The sequence below is a fragment of the Mirounga leonina genome, unplaced genomic scaffold, assembly GCF_011800145.1.
Source record: "Mirounga leonina isolate KUSES-001 unplaced genomic scaffold, KU_Mleo_1.0 Mir_168, whole genome shotgun sequence".
NCBI classification, from domain to species: Eukaryota; Metazoa; Chordata; class Mammalia; order Carnivora; family Phocidae; genus Mirounga; species Mirounga leonina.
In genome coordinates this window covers 52,077,704-52,105,697 of record NW_023270426.1, presented here as the reverse complement: position 1 = coordinate 52,105,697, position 27,994 = coordinate 52,077,704, and the positions used below count along the sequence as shown (strand labels likewise).

Below are 27,994 nucleotides of genomic sequence, written 5' to 3'. Positions count from 1 at the left end.
GTGTGAGTATGAGCCCCATGTTGGGTGTAGAAATTACTTAAAATCTTTTAAAAATATAAAATAAATTTAAAAATAAATAAAAAAATAAAAACCTAAAACATTTCAATCAGGTTGTCACTTTAAAGACATCAAATTTTTGAAATTGAATTTCTTTTTTTTTCTTTTTTGTTTTTACAGAGAGAGTACATGAGTGAGCAAGATGGGGAGAGGGGCAAAGGGAGAAGGAGGGAATCTTTTTATTTTTAAAATTTAAATTCAATTAATTAACATATATTATTAGTTTCAGAGGTAGATGTCAGTGATTCATCAATCTTATATAATACCCAGTGCTTACTACATCACATGCCGAGAGGGAGAGAATCTTAAGCAGGCCTCATGCCCAGAGTGGAGGCAGACATGGAGCTCTATCTCACGACCCCAAGATCGTGACCTGAGCCAAAATCGAGTCAGATGCCTAACCAACTGAGCCACCCAGGTGCCCCTGTAGTTGAATTTCAAGCCACTTTATATGAAAAGGCTCTCCTGTTAATATTTTTTTTTAATTTGAAATCTTTTTATCTTTCTTTAAAATCCACTATTACAATACACTATACCAAATGAATTTTGCCTGCTTCCAAAAAGCAAATTGACTGTTTAAAGATAAAGATTTCTTACCTTAAGAATACCAAAAAGAATGTGGTACAGTGTCTGAAGGCAGATAGTTGCAAAAGAGGAATTCCAGGTGTTTTGAGGAGTGTTGCCATTCTCTAGAGCCCAGTACCCCTTAAGACTTGGTATATTTGTTTTAAAAAAAGTCGCATTAACTCTTTATGTTGAAACTGTAGTTAACCATCTTTCTCTGATGACTAAATATGTTACAGATTTCAGATCAGTGGACATCAGTGATTACTGTAGGGCAGGTAGTTGGAGAGAAGAAATGGTGGATGAGGTTTGGCCAAATGTGTCTCAACCAATGTCTCATGAGATTTATTGCTATTTTTTTATTTTTAAAGCATTTTTCTAGCATGATTGTCTTTACTTTTGCCTCTCTGTTCTAATGGAGAGTACCAGTTATTTGCTGAATTTCTCATTTTTTAGTCTAATTAACTGTATTCTTATAGGTACTATCTTTGGGATCTTTGTTAAGACATTTTTTAGAATACCTCTCCACCAAAACATTACACAGATGTAAAAGCATCCTTTGCAGGTATCCCTTCATCTGTATGTTTATATGTGCTAATATATAGTAATGTTTTGCTTTGCTTTGCTTTGTGGCAGCAATTAAATAATTAAATTAAATAATTTCAAACCCAGAATTAAGCAGAGGCATATTCTATATTAATAAAAAAAGATTTAAAAAGCTAGCCCCTGTTTCCATTTTGGAGCCTATGTAAACAAGTATTTCCATTTAATATTTTACTTTTATTTTCATTTTGTACTTTTTTATAATTCATCTGTTATGCCACTTTTAAGAAAACAGTAACTCATATCTTTTAAAACCAAACAGTAGTATTTCTCCTCAAATCACTATCAAGTTTTCTTTTCATTCATATGAGCTTTGGGGGAATATGAGATATTTTAAATAACTGAAGACAAAGTTTGAAGTTTTAAAAATTAATCTTAGTATGGATATCATCCAAAAATATTCTGATGTCATAAAAGAACTTGAAACTTATTTTTTTAAACCTATTAAAATTCTGCTTAAGTATATTTAGCTATTTGTTCTAGATAAAATTTAAGAACTTTTGGAAATTTGTTATACTCGATGCATGTTGTTTCAGGTCCATGCCAACAATGCTATTAAAAGAAAAACTGAGAATTATTGACTTCAAATTTCTTCCTACCAAAGCTGTAAATTTCAAAAGCAATAATATATTTCAGAGGAGATATGCCTTTTTGCAAAACTTTTTAAGTGACTTACAAGTGATAGGACTTTTTAAAAGATGAGTATATAATGATTACCTTCTTCCTGGAAAAATCAAACACACAACCAAAAACTAAAATGATTCATATTATTAATACAGAGCTGTACCTCCATGACTGTAATCTGTACTGTGACAAAGATTTTTTAAAGGACTTAAAAATAGAGGTTCTGTAGTCATGTGATCAAAACACATGTGCCTTGGAATCTAAAACAAGGCCCTTTAGGATGACAGAGGAAGCAACTGAGAGAGGTCCTACAGCAGACCATTGAGAGGAAGTCAAGAAAGGTTAGTAGATCTGCCTGGGAGATCTGGGAGGCTAGTAGCAGGCAACACATAGTGGTATCTGCAAGTGGTCATCACTAGGTTGGTATGGAATGAGTAATGGAAATGCTCTGCAGGTAGCAAACGCTATGCACCAGGGGTGCGTGGCAAGAAATAATGGGTGGAGATCTAAGCAGGTGAACTATCTGTATCTAGGGAATGCAACTGCAAATAGTGAGGACTCAGCTGTGGAAGTGAAGTTCAGTGGCAGAACATACTCTTTTCGAATTAATATGAGGAAAGAACTCAGCAGAATGTTTTGTTCTAGTCTCTGAGACATTGAGCTGCTAGTTAAATGGAAACTGAGCTGGAAACCCTGCAAATGGAAGCAAGAAGTGGACCTTTTGCCACAAGGATAGAGGCCGGATCCACGTTTACTTTGCATCAGGGTCAGAACAGGCATCATGGTGAACCCTTTCTGGATTCAGTTGTCTTTATGTTTTCTCTACCTAAGAGCTAGTGTGGCGACAATCTAGATGGGATTGGGGGAACCTGCAGTTAACAGTTAAGGAGCCATTTCTTTGTAGAGTAGAGGAAGGTGGAGTTGGAGCCTGGCAGGCAATTATAACTGCAAAAGAGATACTGCTTTTGATGTTCTTCTCCTTGCTCTGCTTCCCTACTGGCGAGGGAAAAAAAACCAATTCACATGGACATGCTTCAAAGCCACTGAAAGAACTGTGAGACCCAGGAAAACCACAAAACCTAACCTAGGGAATATTTGTGTGTGTGTGTGTGTGTGTGTTGTATAAATATATATATGTGAAATTTATTATCAAAGTATGGTTGACATACAATGTTTGATATTTGTTTCAGGTGTACAGCATGGTAATTCAGCAATTCTATACATTACTAGGTGCTTACCATGATAAATGTAGTTGCCATCTGTCATCATACAAAGTTATTACAATATTATTGACTATATTATCTATGCTGTACTTTTCAACCCTGTGACTTACTTACTTTCTAATGAATTTTGTACCTCTTAATCCCCTTTACCTATTTTGCCCATCCCCCTAACCACCTCCCCTCTGGCAACCACCTGTTTCGTTCTATTGTTTATTTTTAATCAGGAAGGTTGATTTAATCAAAATGTAGCATTAGCACATACATACTGTGCAACAGGTCAAGTACAGTAACCTCTAAGGATCTTTAGAGTTCCCCAATTTATAGATGCCCCATGAAAAATGTTCTTCAAAATGAAATAGTTATTTGGGGGGATAGGTGTATTATTTTTCTATTGCTGATGTAGCAAATTGCCACAAATTTAGCATCTTAAAACAACATAAGTTTATTATCTCATAGTTCTGTAGGTCAGGAGTCTGGGTTGAGTAGGCTAGTTTCTCTACTCCAGGTCTCAAAAGGCTGAAATCAAGGTGTGGGCCTGCTGAGCTCTACCCAGGAGCCTCTGGGAAGTATCCACTCTCAAGCTTATGTAGACTGTTTATAGAATTCAGTTTCTTGTGGTTGATGGAGTCAGCCAAGAGCTGCTCTTAGCTTGTAGAAGCTGCTGCATTCACAGGCCCTGGGCATTAGAGCATGGGTATCTTTGGGGGGGCCATTCTGTCTACCACAGAGGGAATTATTTTTTTCAAGGGGTAACTGATAATTCAATTTCCCTTACGAGGTGCTAGTAGAAACAGTTAAAATACCTAGATTCTCAGACAAGTAGAAGCCCAGGGATTTTTATACTCAATCAATAGTAAAAAAAGGGAGACAAAGGCTTTCATCTTTAAGGTCAGAAGGAAAATTAGGGTAATCTACTAGAATCTATAATGATTAAAAACTTGTGAAAGAGGGTACAACATTAATATTTCTAACATCTTTTCCTTGTGTTTGTCTTTAAACTATGGTATTTTGAAATACTGCTGAAGGTTACATTATTTTTTTTTTAAGATTTTATTTATTCATTTGACAGAGAGAGAGAGAGAGACAGCGAGAGAGGGAACACAAGCAGGGGTAGTGGGAGAGGGAGAAACAGGCTTCCTGCTGAGCAGAGAGCCCGATGCGGGACTCGATCCCAGGACCCTGATATCATGACCTGAGCCAAAGGCAGATGCTCAACCACTGAGCCACCCAGGTGCCCCGAAGTTTACATTATTAAGTGACTAAAATGTTTGTGGGTGGGGAGGGGGGTGTTTAATGGGAAAGTTCATGGTTAGGCCTACAGTTTGACCATGTGGTCATAATGCAGGCTTATTGCTTTAATAATAACTTACCCAACCTCTGACATTCATTTGAAGACAATACTTCTCAAGGGCTGATCTTATATGAATGCTAAACATGTTCGTTATAAATATCTTCATTTTGTTTTAAACAAAAAATTTTATATGCTATTTATATAAGTTTTCTTAACTCATAATTATCATTTTGAGGGGTAATCACACCAAGTTCAAAATTTTGTATGACCAGAAGGAATCTGTGAATCTTCGAATAGCCCCAGGCACCTAATGAGCACCTAGTATTTGGGATGCATATACATGTAAAGGTACCGCCTAGAACTTAATTATCTCAAAACAAATCTCTTACATCAGCTCTTTTTTCTTATAATCTACCTTTGCTAATAAAGCTGAATACAGAATTCCAGGAACCGGATTTCTGAGACAAGGCTGCTATTCTGAAAATTAGCCACTAAATTAAAGGCTGCCTCCTAAAAGTATCCTTTAGAAATGATACAATTTTTGTGTTTATCAGCGTCCTTCTGCACTTCTCTTGCACTTAAAATAGGCAACAGAAGGGAAGGAGCTACTGGTGCTAAAAAATGTTTTATTTCCCATGCTTCTTGGCTTTCATATAAAAAAGTTAGCATTTTGTAGAAATTACCAACCAATTAAACACTCTTTTTCTTCTGTATGGCAAACACCAGCTATATTTATTTTGCCAACTCTTCATTACTTTCTATGTTTCTCAATGTCAGAGTCCAGGGTCCACTTCGTCACTGATGTTTGGTTTTTGTTACTTGATTTTGTTTTTAATGCTGTTTCTGAGTCTGACCCTCTTTTGGAAGCCAAAGGGGTTGTAATACTATTTTTTGGATAATTAAGGTTTTTTGAAAGCAACATATAAAATATTTTTATGACTTAAAAACAGGCCTAAAAAGTAGCACAACAGTCAATGATCCTGGTTCCCCAGACTCTAAGAGGGTGACTGAGGGGGGTTGCCTGGGGTTGAGTATATACTGCTAAAAATGGACTTGTGTAATCAATGCAAACAAATGCCCAGAAATAATGTTAAGTGATTTTTAGATTATTGCTAGGCTCTAACTTTCCAAAACAGAAAAACGTATACTTCATAGTATTAAAATTAAAATGTTTTATATTTTATTTTATTTAAGTAAGAGTTCTTATTTAAGTTAGAAATGTCCTAATATTTTTTAACCTTAAGTTTTAGGGATTAGGTTTGTTTTAAGTAAAGTTAGCATTTGGTCCCATTATATAGCTATTGGCAAAACTGGCAGTGTCTATGTTTAAACTATAATAATTTTCCTGTATGTTATAAATAGAAATAAAATGACATTTCAGAAAGTTTGTGGGAAACAATGAATCATGGAACACTACATCAAAAACTAATGATGTATGGTGATTAACATAATAAAAAAAGGAAAAAAAGAAATATATCTCATTATAGATAATAAACATTATACAAAGCTTTTCTCCTGAAAAAAAATCATTTATATAATTATAACCGTTAACTTTATGTATCCACCCACTGTCTTTCATAGATTATTTTTTATCATTTGCATAAATATAGTATATATATTCTACACTCAATTCTATATTTGGCATGTTTCACAAAGCATTATATCATAAACAAATTCTTATGTTTCCCAAATAATTCCATTTGTAACCATTATTTTTATTAGTTGAATCATGTTTTGTCACTTAGATGTACTACAATTTATTTAAGCATTACATAATTGCTGAAGTTTTAGGTTACTCTGAGTATTTCTTACTATAAATATATGACAGTGAACATATTTTATGTGTACTATTTTTTCTCATAGTTCAGAATTTATATTTGAATAGTATCTGAAAAGAAGGATCACTTAGTCAAAATTTATTCATTTTTTATAGCACATGATATATACATGTAAAGTGCTTACTACAAGTGTACCAATTTCCCATGCCACCAATAACTTAGAAAAATCCTTTCCTGGCAAGATTCCTAAGCATATTTCCCTAGTTATCAATAATATCTTAACTGTTTACTTAGTTACTAATAACATTTGCAAAGAATGACCCTTTGAGGTTTGTCAGATCTTTCCTTTATACCTGTTAACTGAAAAGATTTTCTCCCCACCAGCTTTCTAGCATTTGAAAAAATAACTCAGGAATGATCACTGAAGAGGTTCACATCATTTTAGGCAAGTAATTTATTTATTTATTTATTTATTTTTTAAAGATTTTATTTATTTATTCATGAGAGACAGAGAGAGAGAAGCAGAGGGAGAAGCAGGCTCCCAAGGAGCAGGGAGCCCGATGCGGGACTCGATCCCAGGACCCTGGGGTCATGACCTGAGCCGAAGGCAGACACTTAACCGTCTGAGCCACCCAGGCGCCCTTAGGCAAGTAATTTAGAAATCAGTACCTAGGTACAGAATTGAGGCATTTGGGAATTATAAATATCAAGAAAACATCCTCCAAATATCTAGAAGAGAAAAACAGATTACATCCCTAGGAACAAAAATCAGGACAGGATCAGATTTCTGCAACACTAAATACCAGCCAACAGTGATATCTCTAGTTTTGATGAGAGTCAACAAAGACATTTGCATATATAAGCGTTTGGAAAATGATATTTCTGTATCCTCTGGCCACCCTAGAAATGTATACAAATTGAAAGTCCTGGGTAGCAAATGTTATGTTATTTTTAAGAAACTGATAGCCGGGCAGGGAGTCTGGGTGGCTCAGTCGGTTAAGCGTCTGCCTTCAGCTCAGGTCATGATCCCACGGTCCTGGGATTGAGCCCCATATTGGGCTCCCTGCTCAGCGGGGAGTCTGCTTCTCCCTCTCCCCCCGTTCGTGCTTTCTCTCTCACTATCTTGCTCTCTCTCTCAAATAAGTAAATAAAATCTTTAAAAAAAAAAGAAAAAAAACTGATAGGGAAAACAATAGATAAAATTGGAGTTCTTTATTTTTTAAGCTGAAAGTATGGTTACAAAACTGAATGGAGAGGCCAAAAGTTATTACTGAAAGAAGAGATGATGGAAATAACATGTGTATGCCCAAACCTCTAGATGTTTATAGTAAGAATTAGGAAATGGAAGAGGGAGATATAGAATAGGAAGTGTAAGCTAGCTTCCTTTTTCATCAGCAAAGGGTAAATGATATTTTTTGTCTTAATTTTAATACCTTTAAAACTTAGGATAAAGACAATTTGTTTCTTTTTTTCCAATTTTAAAGGACATCTCATTAGATGCATATTAGAGGACTTTTCTTGCTTACAAGTGAAACAAATATAGCATAAAGTTTCAAAATAAGTGGGTGGGAGATGTAAAATAAACACACAAGGAAAGAAGAGCTTGCAATATTAATTTCAGACAAAGTAGATTCGAGGCAGTGATTATTAAACATGGAAAATAAGGGAGAAATGGACAAGCAAGAATTGTAGGGTATTATATATATTTGAAAGAGCAAGGGGACAAAAAATAGAGCCAATATGAAGATATTATACAAATGGATAAAAATGTAGACTATAGATATTTTACTAAATATCCATGGGAAGTTATGAAAATTGATCATTGGTTAGACCACAAAAAAAAATTGTTCAACAAATTCCTAAATATAGAAATTGTATACTACATCTTATCTAGACACAGTTGGGAAAGCTAGAAATTAAAAAAAAAAAAAAAGCCTCCAACCATTTGTAAATTAAAGTGTATCTTTGCTTATATTGACAAGGTTTGATGTTGCTGTTCTCATATTTTTTTTTTTTTGCTAAATCATCTAATCAGTATAATTTTGGTTTCCAGTTATATCCAGTAATCAAAATTATACTGATTAGATGATTTAGGGAAAAAATCATGAACATCAACATCAAACCTTACAGATTCAATCAAAGGTAAATTCAGAGCCAAATCTTATAGTTTTATATTCTTTGTATTTAAAAAAAATAAATTATTTACTAATTTAATTGAGAAGTTTGAAAATAAATAATAAAGCCTTTTTTTAAAAAAGCATGAGAATAGAGATAATAAAAAAAGCAAAAGAAGTAAACAGTTTCTGGCAAAGATAATGACAATGCTAATTCAGTTTAGGAGAGAGAAAGTAAATCTCCATCATCTGTTTCAGGGCCAGCAGTTTGGTAAGGTGGTCCAGGACAGGTGAGCGGCTCTGCTCCATGAAGTCATCCAGAGACTGAGACTGAGGCTAGCGGCGTGACAGCAATTAGGTCTCTAATTAAATAAGTAGGATGGGGCGCCTGGCTGGCTTAGTCAGTAGAGCATGCAACTCTTGATCTGGAGGTTGTAGGTTCAAGCCCCACATTGGGTGTAGAGATTACTCAAAAATAAAATCTTAAAAAAAAAAAAATTAGGTAAGCTGCATTCCAAACTCTTAAGACCAAAGCCTGGATATGGCGTATACGTCTTCTGCTCACATTTCATTAGTAAGAACTTTAATTCTTGGTGAGAAAAAGGGAGACAGAAATATGATGTCGTTGGGCTGCTGTGTGCTTGGCTAAGGTTCTATTACCATGGAAGAAGAGAAAAACAGATGTTTGTGGTCAACTAGTAGTCTCACAGCTGCTGCAGAGGACTTTTTTTAAGTATGTGAAAGTAGTGTGAATATGGATAAAACTAAAAATCTCAATGAAATGAAGTGTTCTGGGAAAAATGTAAATGAACAGAATTGAAGCAAATAGAAGTTTAGAAAATATAAAAAGAATAATGACCATAATTATTTCCAAAATTGCCTTTTGTATTCAGGCAGTTTTACTGCTGCATATTTTTTAACTTTCAAAAAGCAGATAAACACTGTATTATAAAACTTCTTCAGAGCATTATAAAAGATAGTTTGCCATCCAATTCATTTTGAGAAGGTAAAATTATCTGGATGTTCAAGTTTGAAAGATATAATACAGCAAGGAACATTCTAAACCGGTCTCATTTAGAATATAGATGTAAAGATCCTGAATAAAATATTAACAAATATAATTCATTAGCCTATTAAAAGGATCACCCATGATGATCAAGCATGGCTTATCTCAGAAATACAATGATGCTTTAAGTTTAAAAAAAACTATCAATATATGATTACTTATATCATGCTTCCCAAAAGGAAAACCAAAGTATCAATCAAATATAAAAAGGCAAAGCATCTTTTTTAATTTCTGATTTCTTTGAAAATTGTTTTTAGAATACTAGGCATAGAAAGATTTCTTTTTTTATTTTATTTTATTTTATTTATTTATTTGAGAGAGACAGAGAGAGAGCTGGAGCAGGAAGGAGGGGGAGAAGCAGGCTCCCAAGGAGCAGGGAGCCCGATGCGGGACTCGATCCCAGGACCCCGGGATCATGACCTGAGCCGAAGGCAGACGCTTAACCATCTGAGCCACCCAGGCGCCCCATATAGAAAGATTTCTTAGTATGATAAAGAATATGTCTTCAACCAACAGACAAATATTTAATTGTGCTTTGCATCAAAATTGTAAAGATAAGATATTATCACCATTTTAAATGTTTCTCAAAAAACTTCCTGCATATGGCTTAAAAATAGCACAGATAGCTTAATACTAAAAATCAACTCCCTGCCCAATTTCTTCCTACTCACCCTTCCCTTTAATCAAGTCTTCCTATTTCTAATAATCGTGTCACTATTTTAGTTCTTCTGTTATTACCTTAACAATTTTATATATACTTAAAATATTTTTTTCTATTGCACCAAGTACAGACTTTATATCTTGATTCCCTGATGTATAATTAGGCAACCGGTTCTCTAACATCCTTAGTAAATAAAACTGTTAGTTATTTAATGTGTAGAATCTTGATAAATGCTAATTTAGTAATCAATTGTATCCTAATTTTATTTTTAAGCAAAATTTTATTATATGCCTGTTGTTTTGAAACCTCCATGCAGAAGTATATACAATTTTTTTCTATCAGAGGCCACTAGTGACAATAACTAAGATTAAAATAAGAATTCTTTTCATTTCTATTACAGATTTTTATTTAAGAAGATAAAATATAAAATAACAGTGTATCTCTCTTCTTTAAATTCAGAAATAGGGAATTAGAGGGAGAATAAAAATATTTATTAAATGCAGTTATATAATAGCACTTAAGAGAAAGGAGAAAATGGGAAATGGTGCTAGACATCTATATATACAAAGGAAAAACAAACAACACAAAAAGAAAGAAAGGGCACAGATTGACTTACGCCTTCTTAAAGGGTAGAATTATATAAGTATAGGAAGTCCAAGAGAGGAAAATGGCCACACAGACTTAAGCAAAGATAAATATATAACAACATGTAAAGATTTCATGGTGACTCTTTAAAGTTCATTTTACTGTGTCCTTGGGAAAGCAAACAATTCACCAAATTTAATATATTGCATATATAAAAAGTAGATAAAATTACGTTAGTGACTTGGGGAAATAAAAAAGAAAAATTAAAGTTGTCACTCTCAAAAACCCTTGAAATTATTTTTTTTAAAGGTTTTTATTTATTTATTTGACAGAGCAAGAGAGCACAAGCAGGGGGAGCAGTAAGAGGAGAGGGAGAAGCAGGCTCCCCACCGAGCAGGGAGCCCGAAGTGAGGTTCAATCCCAGGACCCTGGGATCATGACCTGAGCTGAATAACCGTCTGAGCCACCCAGGTGCCCCCAAAACCCTTGAAATTTAAGACTATGACAAAGTAAATGATTTAAGAGCAGATAGAAAATACCTATCTGAACGTATATATTGAAAGCTTACAAATTAATCCAGTAGAGAGACAAAACACTTTTAATGATAATTAATATTTTCACATTTGCCCTGAAGTCTTATGTATTCAGTTTAGTTAGAAGAAATATTTTAAAGCCATAATATTTATTTATTTATTTATTTTTTTTTTTATTTGAGACAGAGAGAATGAGAGAGAGAGAACACATGAGAGGGGGGAGGGTCAGAGGCAGAAGCAGGCTCCCTGCTGAGCAGGGAGCCCGATGTAGGACTCGATCCAGGGACTCCAGGATCATGACCTGAGCCGAAGGCAGTCGCTTAACCAACTGAGCCACCCAGGCGCCTCTAAAGCCATAATATTTACAGGATTTTCTTTTTATGAGAGAGAGAAAATAAAAAGTCAACCCTAATCATGCACATATTACATAATAAAGGATTTTCATGGTATTCTAATGGGAATTCACACAAATCCAGTGAAACTAATGCTTTCTAGTAGTTCTTAATATAATTAAACTACTTGCTCTTCTTTTGTGATTTAGTCACAACCATCCAGAATAATACAGACTTTATAAATTAGAGCCAACAATTTTCTGTTAATCTTTAAGTCAAGAGATAAATTTCTCATAAGTTGGAAGTAAACTTGAAACAAGTCCCAGAAATTGTAGCAATGACAGTTCGTGATCTCAGGGTCATGAGATCAAGCCCCACAGTTGGCTTCCTACTGGGTGTGGAGCCTGCTTGATATTCTCTCTCTCTCCCCTTCTCCCTCGGCTCCCCCACCCGTTAGCCCATTCTTTCTCTAAGAAAAAATAAAAATAAATAAATTGTAGCAATGAAATCCAAGAAATTTTGTACTTCTTTCTTCTACATAAATCCCTATTCCCCAAAACTTGATTCTCATTTTGCTTACAGTTTCAAAGCATGTATTATTTATATTGCTACTGTATATAAATGAGCAAGTTAAATGATTTGAGAAATATACTCTTTCACAATGCTTGCAGTGCAATTTGGTGTACCTCTGGAGTATTTATTATCAGACTAGTATTTGTTAATGGTTAACACAGTGTAAGCTTGTGTCCACACAGTACAATAAAGAGTGAGTTATCCCTTGTCAATAAATCCTAGAGGAATGGATGAATGATTTAGCTCAAAAATGTGGTCCACAGAGTGAAGTTTGGGCTGAAATGCTCTGACGTAGTGCTTTGTACTGGGTAAACAAACTGGATAATTACTAAGATTCTGTTCATTTCACTTGGTGTCCTTGGGCCAAGGCTAGAAATTACTATCACACCAGAAAACTACATCATCATGTTCTAAATCAGAAATCATCTAGCTATAAAACTCTTCTATTTTCAAGAAACAATTTGCTGTTTCTATTCTGTTTTTTTCACTTCTGTTCTTTTCAAGAATACTATTTGCCCAAAGTACGATTATCAAGAAAGAAAAATTTCCACAAAATTCTTGTGCCACTGTGAGGGAATAGGTGCAAAGTGTAGGAATTTGGTACCTCTTGAAATGTAGGGAGGCAATCTCAACAACAGAGTAAGAGGCATATTTAAATCAGTTAGTCATCATAACGTGATCCATTAGTTTGTATGATTTATTCATTCATTCCTGATTATTCTATTTAAAGTTATAATCCCTACACTCTTTATTGGGAACTCCCTGTTCCCTGTTCTTTTTTTCTCCATAGAACTTATCATTATCTTTCTTCTCGCACTAGCATGTTAAATTCCAAATGGCAAGGGTTTTAAGGATTTTTTTTCCTATTGTGTTAACTGCTCTGTTGCAGAGCGTAAAAGAGTTCTCGACAATATATATTTTGATTGAATTTGTTCAATAATTTTGAAGTCATGAAATGAACATTCAAAAGCCATTTTTAAAGATTTAATTGTTTAAATCTTCATCTGAATCATACATTTTGTTTCACTTTTAAATAATAGCTGAAAAATACCATAGGAAGCATATATAATGAAGAACTTTGAAGAAAAAGCTAGCATATTATATACCTTTAAGCTCTGTGGTCCCCAAAAAAGAAAAAAATAAAGGAGCCAATGATGACCCAGCATTTTTGTTGAATTTTAATTTAGATGCAAACAAACTTTTTCTTCTCCTTCAGGGAGGCAGAAGGTTTTTGTTTGTTTTTTGCTTTGAAATGTTTTTAATTTTATTATTTTTTAAATTTAAATTTAATTAGCCAACATATAGTACATCATTCGTGTCAGATGTAGAGTTCAATAATTCATCAGTTGTGTATAACACCCAGTGCTTATCACATCACATGCTAGGCAACTACAATTGAGGGAGAAATAACATCTTGGAATTACACTAAGAAGCTGCAATAATTCACTGAATTCTATTTTGTTTTTATAAAACTGCTCAAAGTTGTAGTACACATATCTGTAAAAGTATAGGTGAGGATGGTTTACAAACTTGTCTCAAAATGTTTCTATCAGGGCACCTTGGTGGCTCAGTCAGATAAGCATCTGCTTTTGGCTCAGGTCCCGATCTCAGGGTCCTGGCATTGAGTCCTGCTTTGGGCTCCCTGCTCAGCAGGGAACCTGCTTTTCTCCCTCTCCTCCCCGCTTATTCTCTCTCTCTCTTGTTCTCTAACTCTCTCTGTCTCTCCCTCTCAAATAAATAAATACATCTTTAAAAAAAAAGTTTCTATCCTGCAATTAATTAGAACAATAGTGACATCCTATGTCTAGCTCTTAGTACTGAGAGCAGCTTCCCCATGACAGTAATTGACTATCAAAGGACCTCGATCAAATCTTTTTTCCTAGATCTAGCTGTAATCATATTTAAACTAAAAGAGGATAAATATTTGGTAGTAAATTTTCCTCTTACTGTAACACTGTATGTTAAAATTTTACACCACTTTACTTAAAATGAAAAAAAATGTGCCTTTCATTTTTAAAAAACATGAATGTTGATACATAAAGCAAAATAGGACAATATCTGGCAAATGGTAGGTATTCAATTAATGTACACTAATTAAATTGCATGTTTTTGCTTCAAATAGAATAACATGGGTGCCTGGGTGGCTCAGTTGGTTAAACGTCTGACTCTTGATCTCTGCTCAAGTCTGCATCTCAGGGTTGTGAGTCCAAGAAGCCCTGCATTGGGCTCCATGCTGGGCGTGGAGCCTACTTAAAAAAGTAATAATAATAAAATAAAATAGAATAGAATAACAGATTAATGTTTCATCTTAATATCTAAGAAATATTATTTGTCCTTTTATACGCTTTATCAGAAGTTTAGAATTTTGGCATTCATAGGTAAGCAACATTTTAGATAACCACATTTAAATCTAGATTTCCTCAGGAAATACTAAAATCATTGGTCATCATTATTAAAAACTGCTAGCATTATAGAATAAACATGTTTTAGTATTTTTATCAATTTATATACCAGGAAATGTAGGCTACAAATATATTGATTTTTCATTCTCTAATGGAATATTAATGTATGAATGAATACATTGATATATGGACAAGGACAGTGCAACAGACATACTAGATCCAGTATTTGTTTTGAGGTCTTTTCATAGCAGAACTGTTGTATTCATACTGATCTTTCTTCAGCACATTTCTGGTCCCTTTGTGACTGTTCTTAGATTTATAATATGTCTAACTAGGTAGAAGGATGAAATGAAACCCATGGTTGTGGAATAGTGAGTGATATGTATTACTGTTGTATGTAATAATTAAATCTAAAACCTCGATTTGATTACAAAGAGTCTAACTCAGAATTTTTAGTACTCCTATTTCATGAAGCTCTAGGGTTCCATAAAATAATTTGTAAGTGAAATAGACTGAGTTTTTCAATCGGTTTCTTTCATAATCTGTTTATATGAGACTAATCTCTCTAAATCTAATTCTTTTATTCAGTCTCCTAATTACTTTTTCATCCTCACCACCCTGTTTTTGCTATCAATTATATTTTGGCTTCCAGTTGTAGTATATCAGAAATTGAATAATGTGTTACCACGTATAGGCAGAAAATTAGTTGTTCTTGTTTACAACACAGAAAAGCATAATCTAAAGAAAGAGTTCTTTTTCCCAACTTTTGTACCCACCATTTTCAAACTTATTACCGACATATATACGTATTTGTTATTGACGTTACCATTTCAGATGCCTGTGCCTTCAATAAAGCATTTACTTAAACTTTTATCTTTTTGTCATGTTATTATTCGCTTTTTATATATCATTCAAATATACCATCTTATTAAAATCCTATGATTCAAACAGTTTTAAAAGACTTGTTTAAACCAAATAACTTAGTCATATACAAAACTAACTGCTGTACCTTAGTTTGCCTCTGGAGTGGGGGAAATTACCAATAGTTATTCCTGGGAATGAAAAGCTCCCCTTCCTACAATCTGTGATCGTTAGTCTTTGGTTTTGTGCCTTCGCTGTAATGATGTAGGTTTGTTTCTCCTTTATTCTTTGCAGAGCGCCGCAGCAGCTCCCAGCCCAGTGCTAGGAAACGTTCCCCCAGGAGATGGCATGCCAGTAGGTCCTGTACCACCAGGGTTCTTTCAGGTACTCAGAGAAACGCTGACTAGGGATGTTAAGGCATAGGAGCTCCTGTTTGGTTTTATTTAAAGACATGAAGGAGAATGAGGCTGTTTTAGTTCTGAAGGTAAACAAAATGTGTGCAGCCAACTCTTGATACTCCGAGACGGGTTATCTAGTGTATAGATTAGCCCTTCCTTCCCATGTCTTATCTGTTGTCAAATTTTTATTCATGTATTTATTTTGCCATTTCCTTGTTCAAGTAAGAAAGAAAGGGAGTGGAAATGCAAACTGGCCCATTAAGTTAACTGTGGTAAATATGTAGTGGGAGGAGAGGCTAAAGATGAAGTTCTGGAATGATAGATGGGTTTTAACTACCCTAACTATCCAGATCTCCACGGACCAAAGATAATCAAGATTTGGCTGTACTTTTAAAATATGGCTAAATCATAACCTTTTCATTTATCGAATGATAGGCTTTATCAAAAATATTTTGATAATCATCTCTTTGGCTTTTAAGCTGGAATTGTTATTAATATTATTATATGACATTTTAAAATCGGATTTTAAAATACATATGCTGATATTTTAAAATCTCAACAAGACCATTTATTTTAGCAACGATGATAATGATTTTAGAATTACATCACTTTTTAAAAATTTTTTTATTAACATATAATGTATTATTTGTTTCAGGGATATAGGTCTATGATCAGTCTTACACAATTCACAGCACTCAACATAGTACATATCCTACCCAATGTCCATCACCCAGCCACCCTATCCTTCCCACCCCCCACCACTCCAGCAACCCTCAGTTTGTTTCCTGAGATTAAGAGTCTCTTATGGTTTGTCTCCCTCTCTGGTTTCGTCTTGTTTCATTTTTCCCTCCCTTCCCCTGTGATCCTCTGTCTTGTTTCTCAAATTCTTCATATCTGTGAGATTATATGATAATTGTCTTTCTCTGATTGACTTATTTCGCTTAGCATAATACCCTCTAGTTCTATCCACGTCGTTGCAAATGGCAAGATTTCATTTTTTGATGGCTGCCTAATATTCCTCTGTGTGTGTGTGTGTGTGTGTGTGTACACCACATCTTCTTTATCCATTCATCTGTTGATGGACATCTAGGCTCTTTCCGTAGTTTGGGTATTGTGGACATTGCTGCTATAAACATTGGGGTGCATGTGCCCCTTCGGATCACTACATTTGTATCTTTGGGGCAAATACCCAGTATTGCAATTGCTGGGTCGTAGGGTAGCTCTATTTTCAACTTTTTGAGGAACCTCCATACTGTTTTCCAGAGTGGCTGCACCAGCTTGCATTCCCACCAACAGTGTAGGAGGGTTCCCCTTTCTCTGCATCCTCGCCTATAATACATCACTTTTAAATTTTATTGGATCTACACTTAATTCTAACAGTTTTCTAACCCAAACTAATACAGATTCTGAAGTTTATTTTTTTTCTTACTACATAGTAAATTTTATAACATCCTTTGAGAAAATTAACAAGAACTTAGGAGTTAAGAACGAGAATTGGAAGGCATTATGGGAATTAATGTAGTATGCTATATTGTTAGTGAATTACATTAGGTACTTACACTGATTTGTCACTTTAGTGTTTTTGTATTTTCAAAGTCCTTGACAGTCACTTGTTAGTTAATCCATACCATCATTACAGGGTAGATCAGAGTACTTATAAATGTGAAAATAGAGAAGTAAAATCTTCCAGAGTTACAGCAATTAAACACAAAGGTCTTAATTAGAACCTAGTACCAACTCTGAAATGTAAAGTCCTTTAGGACATGCTTATTCGTATCACTACTCTATATTAATACTCAACTGGTCTAGAGTATTCAGAACTCTTTTAGAACTCATGTTCTGTCTTGAGTGTCCTTTCCTATAATCTAGCAACATACTATAACTCTTATTTATTAAACAATCTCGATTTATCTTAAGATAATAATAGCTAACACTTATTAACTGCTACTGTATGTCGTGCTTTGTTCTAAATGTTTTACATATATAAAGTCTGAATTCCAACAATAACCCTAGGTACGACGCATGTATTATTGCAGTTCTTATTGCACAGATGGAAAAACGAAGGCTTGATAGATAAGTGGTTTGCACAAAGTCAGGAAGTGACAGCGTTGGGATTCAAATCAAGGCTTTCTGGACTTCTGCCATAGAATTGACCTTTTAAAATTCATAATTGATCATTATTCATAAAATATTTTTAGCTCATTTAATTTTTTTTCTCTCATGCTTCATTTCTCTTGCCAATGATGAATTAGAGTTAGAGAGTAAATCAAAAGGGTTTATTTACATGTAAGAGTTAGTAGAAGCTCTCTAAATGGCACTTTTAAAAAGAGGGGTGGGTCGGGAAAGAAGCTGAATACTTCTAGGGTTAAGCAAAGATGTATAAACCCATACATTTTCATCTACACATTTTGTAAAATGACCCATTTTCATCTTACCTGTCTTTTGCCTAATTCTTGGTAGGAGTAGTTGAAACAGAGTTAACGGGCGCCTGGGTGGCTCAGTTGGTTAAGCAACTGCCTTCGGCTCAGGTCATGATCCTGGAGTCCCTGGATCGAGTCCCGCATCGGGCTCCCTGCTTGGCAGGGAGTCTGCTTCTCCCTCTGACCCTCCCCCCTCTCTATGTGCTCTCTCTCATTCTCTCTCTCTCTCAAATAAATAAACAAAATCTTAAAAAAAAAAAAAAAGAAAGAAACAGAGTTAACTTTGTTTTAATTATTCTGGTGGGTACATAATGAAGAACTACTACATACCAGGCACTGTGGTAGGCATCTAAAAATGAGTATGTTAATATGTACCTTCCTGACACTCACTGTCTAGCCAAGGGACATTATTAAAAATAAGTAACTGTAATGTAGCAAGCTATGTGTTGTAACAGAATGAAATGTAGTTCTGTGATGACCTAGAAGAAAAGCTGGTAAGTCTACCTGAATTGAAGCTGGGAGTAGTTCGGAAAAAGTTTTCCAGGGAAAAAAGCAGGGGAATGATATTCCAGAAACTGGGAACAATGGAAGCAAAAGTATAGAGGCCCTCAAAAAACATACATTGTGGTTAAGGAGAGAGAGACAGGCAATTAGAGTAGAGAAAAAAAATGGCTGTATTAAGTGAGTAGAGTGTGCTCTTAGGGCAAATCAGAAGGCCACCAAACCGAATCTTGGGAGGTCATTGTCAAGGAAATATTGTCAAAATAGTAAATGAAATCCAAATTGGCATCCAAAGATGAGTTAAGCAAAGAAGCAGGGAGCAAGGGAAAGAATATTCCAGGAAGAGGGAAAAGAATTTCCAAAGGCCCAGAAAGGAGAGGAGAGAAACTAAATATTTAAAAAAACAATGGAGAGTGGCTGGTGATAAGGCTCCAGAGAAACCTCGAAGAGCTTGTAGGTCAGGTAAGAGTTTGAATGAACTTGATCTTAAGGGCAGTAATAAGCTATTGAAGGATTTCAAGCAGGAGAGAGGCATATTAATATTTGTACTTTTAGAAAAATCACTCTAATGTAGCCAGGATTGCAGAGGGACAGGTCTGAAGGTAGGGAGACTATTTAGGAGGCTGCTACAATGATCCAAATGAGATTTGATGATGGCCTGAACTAAGATAGTGGCAGTGGGTGTGGAAAGAGATGAACAGATTTAAGAGACAAATAAATGCACAGGGTGTGAGTAAAAGAATTCAAGAATAATATTCTGGTTTCTGTCTCAACCTGGGCAGATGGGGATTTTATTTTCCAAGATAGAGACCACAAAATGAGGTGGGACAGATGAGGTTCCTGTGGGACCTCCAGTTAGAGATATCCTTTAGACTAGTGAACATGGGCTTGAAGCCTAAGGCAGTGATTGATCAGGCTAGAGATAAAAATTGCAGGATTATCATCATATTAAGAGCACTTGAGTCCACAGGGGTAGATTAATTATCTAGCGAGAAAGTACAGAAGGAGAGAGTAAGAGGGTATGCAACTGAACTCCAAAAACACAACACTTGAAAGATAAAGAACTTGTTAAAGAGAATAGATGCGAGGGAATCAGTCAGTTGACTAGTGTAAGTAGCCCAAGGAAGAGACTTTATGGACCTATCGAAGAGTGGTGGCGTTAAGATTGGAAAGGAAAGGGCACCTGGGTGGCTCAGTTGGTTAAGCGACTGCCTTCGGCACAGGTCATGATCCTGGAGTCCCAGGATCGAGTCCCGCATCGGGCTCCCTGCTTGGCAGGGAGTCTGCTTCTCCCCCTGACCCTCCTCCCTCTCATGCTCTCTGTCTCTCATTCTCTCTGTCTCAAATAAATAAATAAAATCTTTAAAAAAAAGAAAAAAAGATTGGAAAGGAAGAAGCAATTCATAGTTGTTTGATAGGCTTTAGTTGATTAGCCAAATTAGGGTTAGAAAAGAAAGAGTTGGAAGAATCAAGGATCATTCTGAGGTTCTTACTGTGGACCTCTGGAAAGTTTTAATGTCTTTATCTGAGGAAAGATAGAAGGTAGAAAAAGATATGTTTGAGTTTGATACATGTCATTCCTCTTTATCCAGGGAGACCATTCTAGCTGATCCCAAATACTCTTTTTCCCTATTCAACAAGCTTAATATCCAGTCTCCCTAGAAATACCTCTTTGAAATATTGAACAACTCATACTACCAAACTTTAAAAAAAAAGAAATAGGATCTTATTATCTTTTGGTACATATAATGATGGGATTAGTCTGCTCAAGAATTTCCTAAATATAAGCATTAGTTTCCTACAAGGATTGGTCTATACTTCAGCATAATTCTGGCCATAATGCCTGGTGTTAATGAAGAGTAGCTAGCTGACTTATATGAGTAGAAATAGCAGGAGACAATCATAATTCAAGTCTGAACACCAGTTTCCAATTCAATTCCAAAAGGGATATTAACCTCCAAGAATTATCCAAAGTATGAGAATAGTTTTGAATTCCTATTCTTAGTGAGGAAATGTAAAGCTTATTTGGGGTCAGCTGCAATGGGATGAGGCCAGGAAAGGATTGAGCCTATCAGAATGTAATAATAAAAAAATTTAAAAAAATGAAACTAAAGAAAAAAGAGTTTGTAATTAGCACATAAAACACCGGCTTCAGTATTTCTGAGTCCTACTCACTATGTGATCATATTGTAAAATTTAGATTAGTGTCTATTTGTGACAGATATTAACATTGTTCATACTTAAACTTTGACATTTTTATTGAAATGGAAGAGCTTCTGTTGTTTAATAGTAGACCAATTAAGTAAAATCAATGGGAATAGTGGGTCATGCAAAAGGAGGTGTCAGTTTAGTAAAATAAAGCCATTTAAAGTAAGACACATGTTTATTTACTTGGAGTCTTTTATCAAGAGTAATTTGTATACAAAACCGTATAAATTCTCAAAGTGACCTACCTACCATGGAACTGGTGAATGATGTTAGAGCAGCTTTCTTTAATTGGGAAGTCTTGCTACTGGGTCACGGGGAAGCAAAGGGCCACTGATCTAACTAGTTTGGCAGTTTTAGAGGAGGAAAATGCATTCTTGTGGTTGGTGTGAATACACATAGTAGGCAATCAAAACTGAGTCTATACTTGAGTCTCCTGTCCCTGTGCTAGAATCATATGCAAAATTTCATTGTATGCTAAGAAATATGAATTATGTATTAAAAGCATCAATGTGCTATTTATTCATTTTCATAGCATTCTTATCTAAAAACAGGCAAAGTTTGATTTCTGCAATTTATTGAATAGGTAGTAGTGTTCCTTGAACCAATTAGATTTTCTTCTCACTTATGTGTAACAATCAAAATGGTTTAGTAAAATGCATAAAATAAAACAAAGTTCTTCCTTTGTGTTTAAAAAAATTAGACTATTTGTCACCTTATGAAGTTCTGTAATTTTATAGATTTGAGTAACAAGAAAGTTTCTCTTGTGAATGTGCTATACTGCACTGAAGAAACGGACATTTTTTATTTCAACCAAGAAAACTTGTCAGGAGTGAAAATACTATATTTTTCCCTCCTTTCTGGTTTTTCCCACAAGAAAACTTTTTTTTTTCCCCCACAAGAAAACTTTTAAGTAGAAAACTCTGTCTTGTTTTTTGTCACTGTAACTAAACATATCCATATCTTTTATTAAAAAAATAATCTTTTTAATAAGTGCTAATGTAGATGCCTTTGAGTATATAACTAATGTGGGCTATGCTTATAAATATCTAATTTGAACCCTGTGTAGCCTTTGGTTCATTTTTACTGAATGTTATGTTTTGTTTTGATTTTTATCTTGATAAATTTGCTGTCCTCTACTCACTCGATCTTTAGTTTTCTTAACTGAAATTGTTGAAAACTAATAATACATTGATGTTGGATTATAAATTTAAGACTTTGACATCAGTGGGATTATAAATATTTGTGGAAGATAGAGCATACCAAGCAATTTAGTTTCAGACTGAGGTGGTCATCCATATTTTAAAGTCTGAATAGATAGAAACTGATAGTGTAGAAAACACGTTGCAGCAGGTTTGTGTAAGACATGGTTTGCTTGCAGGCCTAATGTTAGCAATAGGAAAGCTGCTTTGCCATCTAGTGGTGGTTTGTAGATGTCTCTACTTATTCAGGGTGTATTTTCCATAGGTTCTATTTTTGGCAAGACTGTACTGTAGCAAGTTGACCTAATGCTTTGACATAATAATCATGCAATAAGAAGAACAAAAAATAGAAAGAAATCTTCCCTTTTCTCCATGGTGTTGTTATTGACCAGAAAAAGCTCTGTATAAATGACATTCATTAAGCAATGAAGACAAAAACAAGCTCAGGGTAGTATAATATTCTCGATAGTTTAAAAGAAAAAGAATCAAAATGAATCAAAAAATAAGAAAAAATAATTATTTAATTTAACAATCAAATGATCTTGAAACTGAAAAAACAAAAAAAAAGAGGAAAAAACATTTACAAGCTGTGGTTAAATGTTTCTTGAGGTGGTATTTAATTTATTTCTGGAAATAATTCCTACATTTTGAAGATACCTTCATAACTCAGTATACTCATCTGCTCTGTTATTCCTTTTTTTTTTAAGATTTATATATTTATTAGAGAGAGCATGTGTGTGGGAAAGGTAGATGGGGAGAGGGAGAGAGAAAGAGAGGAGACTCCAGCAGACTCCTGCTGAGCATGGAGCCTGATGCAGGGCTCCATCTCATGACCCTGAGATTATGATGGGAGCTGAAATCAAGAGTGGGATGCTTAACTGAGTGAGCCACCCAGGCACCTCTGCTCTACAATTCCTATTTAAACTTTTATGCAACTATTCTATAATCAGTTACAGCCTTTTTACCCTGTTATTTATACATATAGTTAAATAGTCTACATGCTTTCTCAGTTCCCTTTTATTATTAATCTTCATATTGCCTCTACTCCCATTGGTTTTCCTTTCCTCTTACCCTTCTTGACCATGGCCGTTGCAGAGTTAGTTTTAGGAAATACTCTAAACCAGAAGAAACTTCATTTCCCTCTCCCTGGAAGTTGTAGATAGCATCTCTAAACATAGATAATGAGCCAAAAAATTAGTTAGTATGTCTTTCCTTAGTTTGAATGAGTAGGGTACTGAAAATCTTGAGTAGACTTGATGTACTGAACTATAACATTATCAGTTTAAAAATCCAGACATTAAAAATAAGCGTTTTTCAGGTGCCTGTGTGGCTCAGATGGTTAAGTGTCTGCCTTCGGCTCAGGTCATGATCCTGGAGTCCCGGGATCGAGTCCCGCATCGGGCTCCCTGCTCGGCGGGGAGTCTGCTTCTCCCTCTGCCCCTACCCCCTCTCATGTGCTCTCTCTCATTCTCTCTCTCTGAAATAAATAAAATCTTTAAAAAAAAAAAAAAGCGTTTTTCAGAATTAAATACACCAGGGCGCCTGAGTGGTTCAGTTGGTTAAGCGACTGCCTTCGGCTCAGGTCATGATCCTGGAGTCCCTGGATCGAGTCCCACATCGGGCTCCCTGCTCGGCAGGGAGCCTGCTTCGCCCTCTGACCCTATCCCCTCTCATGTGTTCTCTCTCTCTCATTCTCTCTCTCAAATAAATAAATAAATAAATCTTAAAAAAAAAAAAAAAAGAATTAAATACACCAGGATTTGGAGAGTGGAGGTGGGGAAGGTTGCTTATTTATCAAAGTTCAAGACATAAAAATTAAGTTTAATTTTCTTCAAAATGTAATTTTGAAGCTTTAAGGAACAGAAATTGTAAATATCAAAAATAGAACAAGTTTTTCTCTACTACAAAGATAAAAGCAGTCTAAAAAAAAAAATAAAGGTGCCTGACAGCTGCTGGCTTTGATAATGCTTTCCTGCAGATGGGGTAATAGTTTTTCTGGCCTCAACTATTAGAACAAATTAAAACTGCTCAGCTTGAGTAACTAAGTAAGCTTTTTTACAAATTGCAGTTTCAAACAACTGAAGATCCTACAGCAGTAAATAGATGGACAGAGAGCAAAGAAGAGAGTATCAGGGCCTCGGAGCCTTTACATGGGTTTCCCGGTAGCATGGAATGAAATAATTTTCTGTTAGAAAACCCTACTTTATTTGTTTATTTATCAAAATCAATATTTCAGAAAAAGTTAACTTGGCCACCCTAGACCGATACTGGTTTTCCTTCTACTTTAATGCTACTCCTGCTAGCTAAAGGTGTTAGGATATTTAGTATGAAGCAATAAAATATCATATTTTAAAACTAAATCTGTGATAAGGGTTTATCTATTTTTCAGCTAATTTGAAATTACAGTTTCTTTTGAAAAGATCTAATTTTGAAAATTCTTCCCAAGAGCTTCAGTTTTTATTATAGCTACTTGGAGTGGGGGGATGTATAGAAAATTGCAAATATACAAAGGCAATTTATAACAATTTTAGTTTTATTTAATGTTGGTTACAGAAACAAAATGGTCACCATTCTTTGGGGAATTAAAGATGAGGATGAGTGGAGCATTTGGCTGGCTGAGTTGGTAGAACATGCCACTCTTGATCTCGGGGTCGTGAGTTCAAACCCCAGGTTGGGTGTAGAGATTACTTAAATAAATAAAAAACTTTAAAAAAAGAATAAAGATAAGGATGGGTTATTACGTATATTACAAATGCCCTATATGGGTGGGATAGATTTGTCTTAAGTATACATTAGGATATCTTCAGCTTTTTTTTTTTTTTAAGATTTTATTTATTTATTTTACAGAGGGACAGCACAAGCAGGGGGAGCTGCAGAGAGAGAGAGAGAGGGAGAAGCAGACTCCCTGCTAAGCAGGGAGCCTGACGCAGAACTCAATTCCAGGACCCTGGGATCATGACCTGAGCCGAAGGCAGAATTTTAACCCCTTGAGCCATCCAGGCGCCCCTGTCTTCAGCTTTTTTAAAAGATAGCTTATCACTAGGTGGTGTTCAGAAATAATGTATCTTGTATCCATATGAGGAGTTGACAAAATTTTTCTGTAAAAAGCCAGATAGTAAATATTTTAGGCTTTGGAGGCTTTGAAGTTACAACTACTCGACTCTGTTGTTATAGTGTCCTTGTAGTGTAAAAATAGCCTCGGACACTATGCAGCAAAACTCTTCCAGGGAAACTTTATCTACAAAAGCAAATGGTAGGCCACACTTAGTGGGTGAGCCATAATTTGCTCACCACTAGATAGCTTCTAAGAAATCTAAATGGTAAAGACTAAGAACAATGTTCCTCCAAGTTTGTTTTGTGCAGTACTGACATGAGGGTCCTGGGCGTCAACCAACTTCCAGTATGTCACAATTCTTGGGGTAGGGAGTGAGGCAGAAATCTTTTGTGTTTTTGTTGTCATTTTGTTTTGTTTTTAACAGATGAGTCTTACAAACTAAAATTTGAGAACCATTGGCAAAGATTGCTGATGACATACAACAACAAATATTTACTGCAACGGAAGGAGGTGGGTGGGGTAGGGGGTGAAGGTTGAAGGAGTAAGCCTGTAGGCATGTAGCTTGGTGAAAGTCAGGTTCCTGGAGATATGACTGGGGCCTATGAGGTAGGGTCCCATCCTAGGGCGGGTTGCCTAGCCCTGACCTTGGCCACCTGTGCTCCCTATGAGTTAAAAAAAAAAAAAAAGATAAATAGAAATCCCTGCCCACATGGAACTTAGAGTCTATTAAGGGAGATAGTAACAAAATAAATATGCTATATTAGATTGTGATAAGGACTAGGGAGGAAAATGAAACCTAAAAGGAAAATAGGCATTATTGCCAAAGTTTTAGATAGGGTAGCCAGAGAAGGACTCATCAAGAAGATGTCATGTTTGTAAAGGCCTGAAGAAAGTGAGGGAACAAGTACATGATATCTGGGGAAAGTGTTAGAGGCTGAGGGACAAGCACGTGTAAAGCCCCTGAGTTCAAAGCATGACTGGCATTTTCCAAGGACAACAGAAGGTCCAGGTAGCTAAAGTGTAGTGTCCGCTGGGGAGAATAGTTCAATATGAAGTCCTAGATAATAGAAAGTCAGGTAAAGTAGAACTTTGTAGGTCACTGTAGGAATTTTGGGTTTTACTCTTGAGTGGAGTGTTTTAACAGTCTTATTCTGGCTACTTGTTGAGATTAGTCTATAGGAGGGAAGGGTGGAAATAGGGAGACCAGTTTGGATGTTGTTGCAAAATTTTGACAAGAGATTGTTACATCCTGGACTAAGGTAGTAAGAGTAGTGAGAAGTGGTTGGATTCTAGATATATTGTGACGTTCAAGCCAACAGATACTGGTGATGGTCTGGATATGTGTTGTGAGAGAAAAAGACAAATCAAGGGTGACTGCAAGGCTTTTGACTTACTCAGCTGGAAGAATGGAGTTGATATTTACTGATGTAGGTCAAACTTCCAGGAGGAGGTATGAGGGGGAGTACTAGAAGCTTAATTTTGAACTTGGTAAGATTAAGACAGCTATTAGATATTCAGGAGATGTTGAGTAGGGAACGGACTATCCGTCTGCAGTTCTGTGGTTCAGACTTGGGCCAGAGTCATTTGGGAATTATTAGCATGTGGATAATATTTAAAGCTATACGACTGGATGAGAACATCAAGATAGTGAGTGCTGATAGAGACAGAAAGCTCTGCAATGGACCTAATACACTCTAATGTCAAGAAATCAGGGAGATGAGGAGGCACCACTGAAGAAGAATGAGAGAGAGCAGTCCAAGTGATAAGAAGAAAGCCAGGCACTGTGGTATCCTGGAAGCCACATGGAGAAAATGTTTCAAGGAGAGGAATAATCAGCCATGTCAAATGCTACTGATAGTTCACAGTAGTTGAGGACTGACAGTTGACCATTGTATTTAACAAGGATTTAACTTGTGGCCTTGATCAGGCCAGTTTCCGTGGAGTGATGGGCATGGAAGCTGAATAAAAGTAGGGAAGAGAGAAATTGGAGACATTAAGTGTGCCCACCTCAGAGTTTTGCTCTAAAGGGAAAGCAAGAGATGAGGCAGTGGCTGGAGGGGGAGGGGGGCAAAGATATGTTGCTGGGAGTGAAGTGTTGGTTACTATCAACTGTTCATTCCTGCCAAGGAACAGAGAAAACAGCTCTGCTGGTCCCTTTAAGAAGAGCATATAGGCTATTGCCAGGGATGGTCCATTATACCCTGCAAGCAGGTATAATCTTAAGTAGAAGATATAATGCCAGGGCATAGAGTAATCAGAACAGTAGGATGCTTTTCAAGAAAGAGTAAAATAGAATTAATTACTTCAAGTGCTTGCAAATGTGAATACTACCTGTTTTCTGTCATTTTTGTATTCTACACATTACCCTGACATCCATAAATATATTTTCCATTTGAATTTGTCTTATCAATTTTGTGTACATATATCTATTTAGGACTTGTATATCAAAATGTTTATTTTAAATTGGAGATGGAGAAATAACTTCACTTTGTGCAATTTGAGTTTTCTCATTTTGCTTTTTTTATATACATTCTAGCATTAGTCAAATTAGTAAGCTCTAGTTTCAAAACAGACTTTTTGGTGCATTACCAATTGCTATAAAAACCTGTTCTGTAGAAAGATTATTCTATAAAGTTTAGGCATGAGTTGTGTAACTTTAAATATAGATTTTTTGTATTTAGGTAAGTAACCAAGTGAATATGAGAGTATCGTTTCATTTTTAAAGAAAGTAAATATATATATAATCTGCCACTTGTATTAGAAGACCAAGACCATAGGCCAGTTTGTTTAACATTCTTACTGCTATTTGAGAATTTGAAAAGACTATTCCTCAATCAGTAGAATCTTCCCTACCATATTATCAGAAGGATAAGAAAAAAGTAGCATGCTTTCCTTCCTTCCTTCCTTCCTTCCTTCCTTCCTTCCTTCCTTCCTTCCTTCCTTCCT

At 35.4% G+C, this 27,994-nt stretch overlaps 1 protein-coding gene across 4 annotated transcripts in view; it reads left to right on the top strand.

The window, feature by feature from the left end:
* Positions 1 to 27,994, top strand: part of SSBP2 (single stranded DNA binding protein 2) — a 288,641-nt gene that overhangs the window by 186,140 nt on the left and 74,507 nt on the right. For 2 of the 4 annotated variants that reach the window (XM_035014767.1, XM_035014765.1), the window contains exon 5: positions 15,562 to 15,651. The exons of the other annotated variants lie outside the window; for them this stretch is intronic. In XM_035014767.1, the coding sequence (XP_034870658.1) occupies positions 15,562 to 15,651 (90 nt within the window). The remainder of the gene's footprint in view (positions 1 to 15,561; positions 15,652 to 27,994) is intronic. 4 annotated transcript variants of the gene reach the window in all.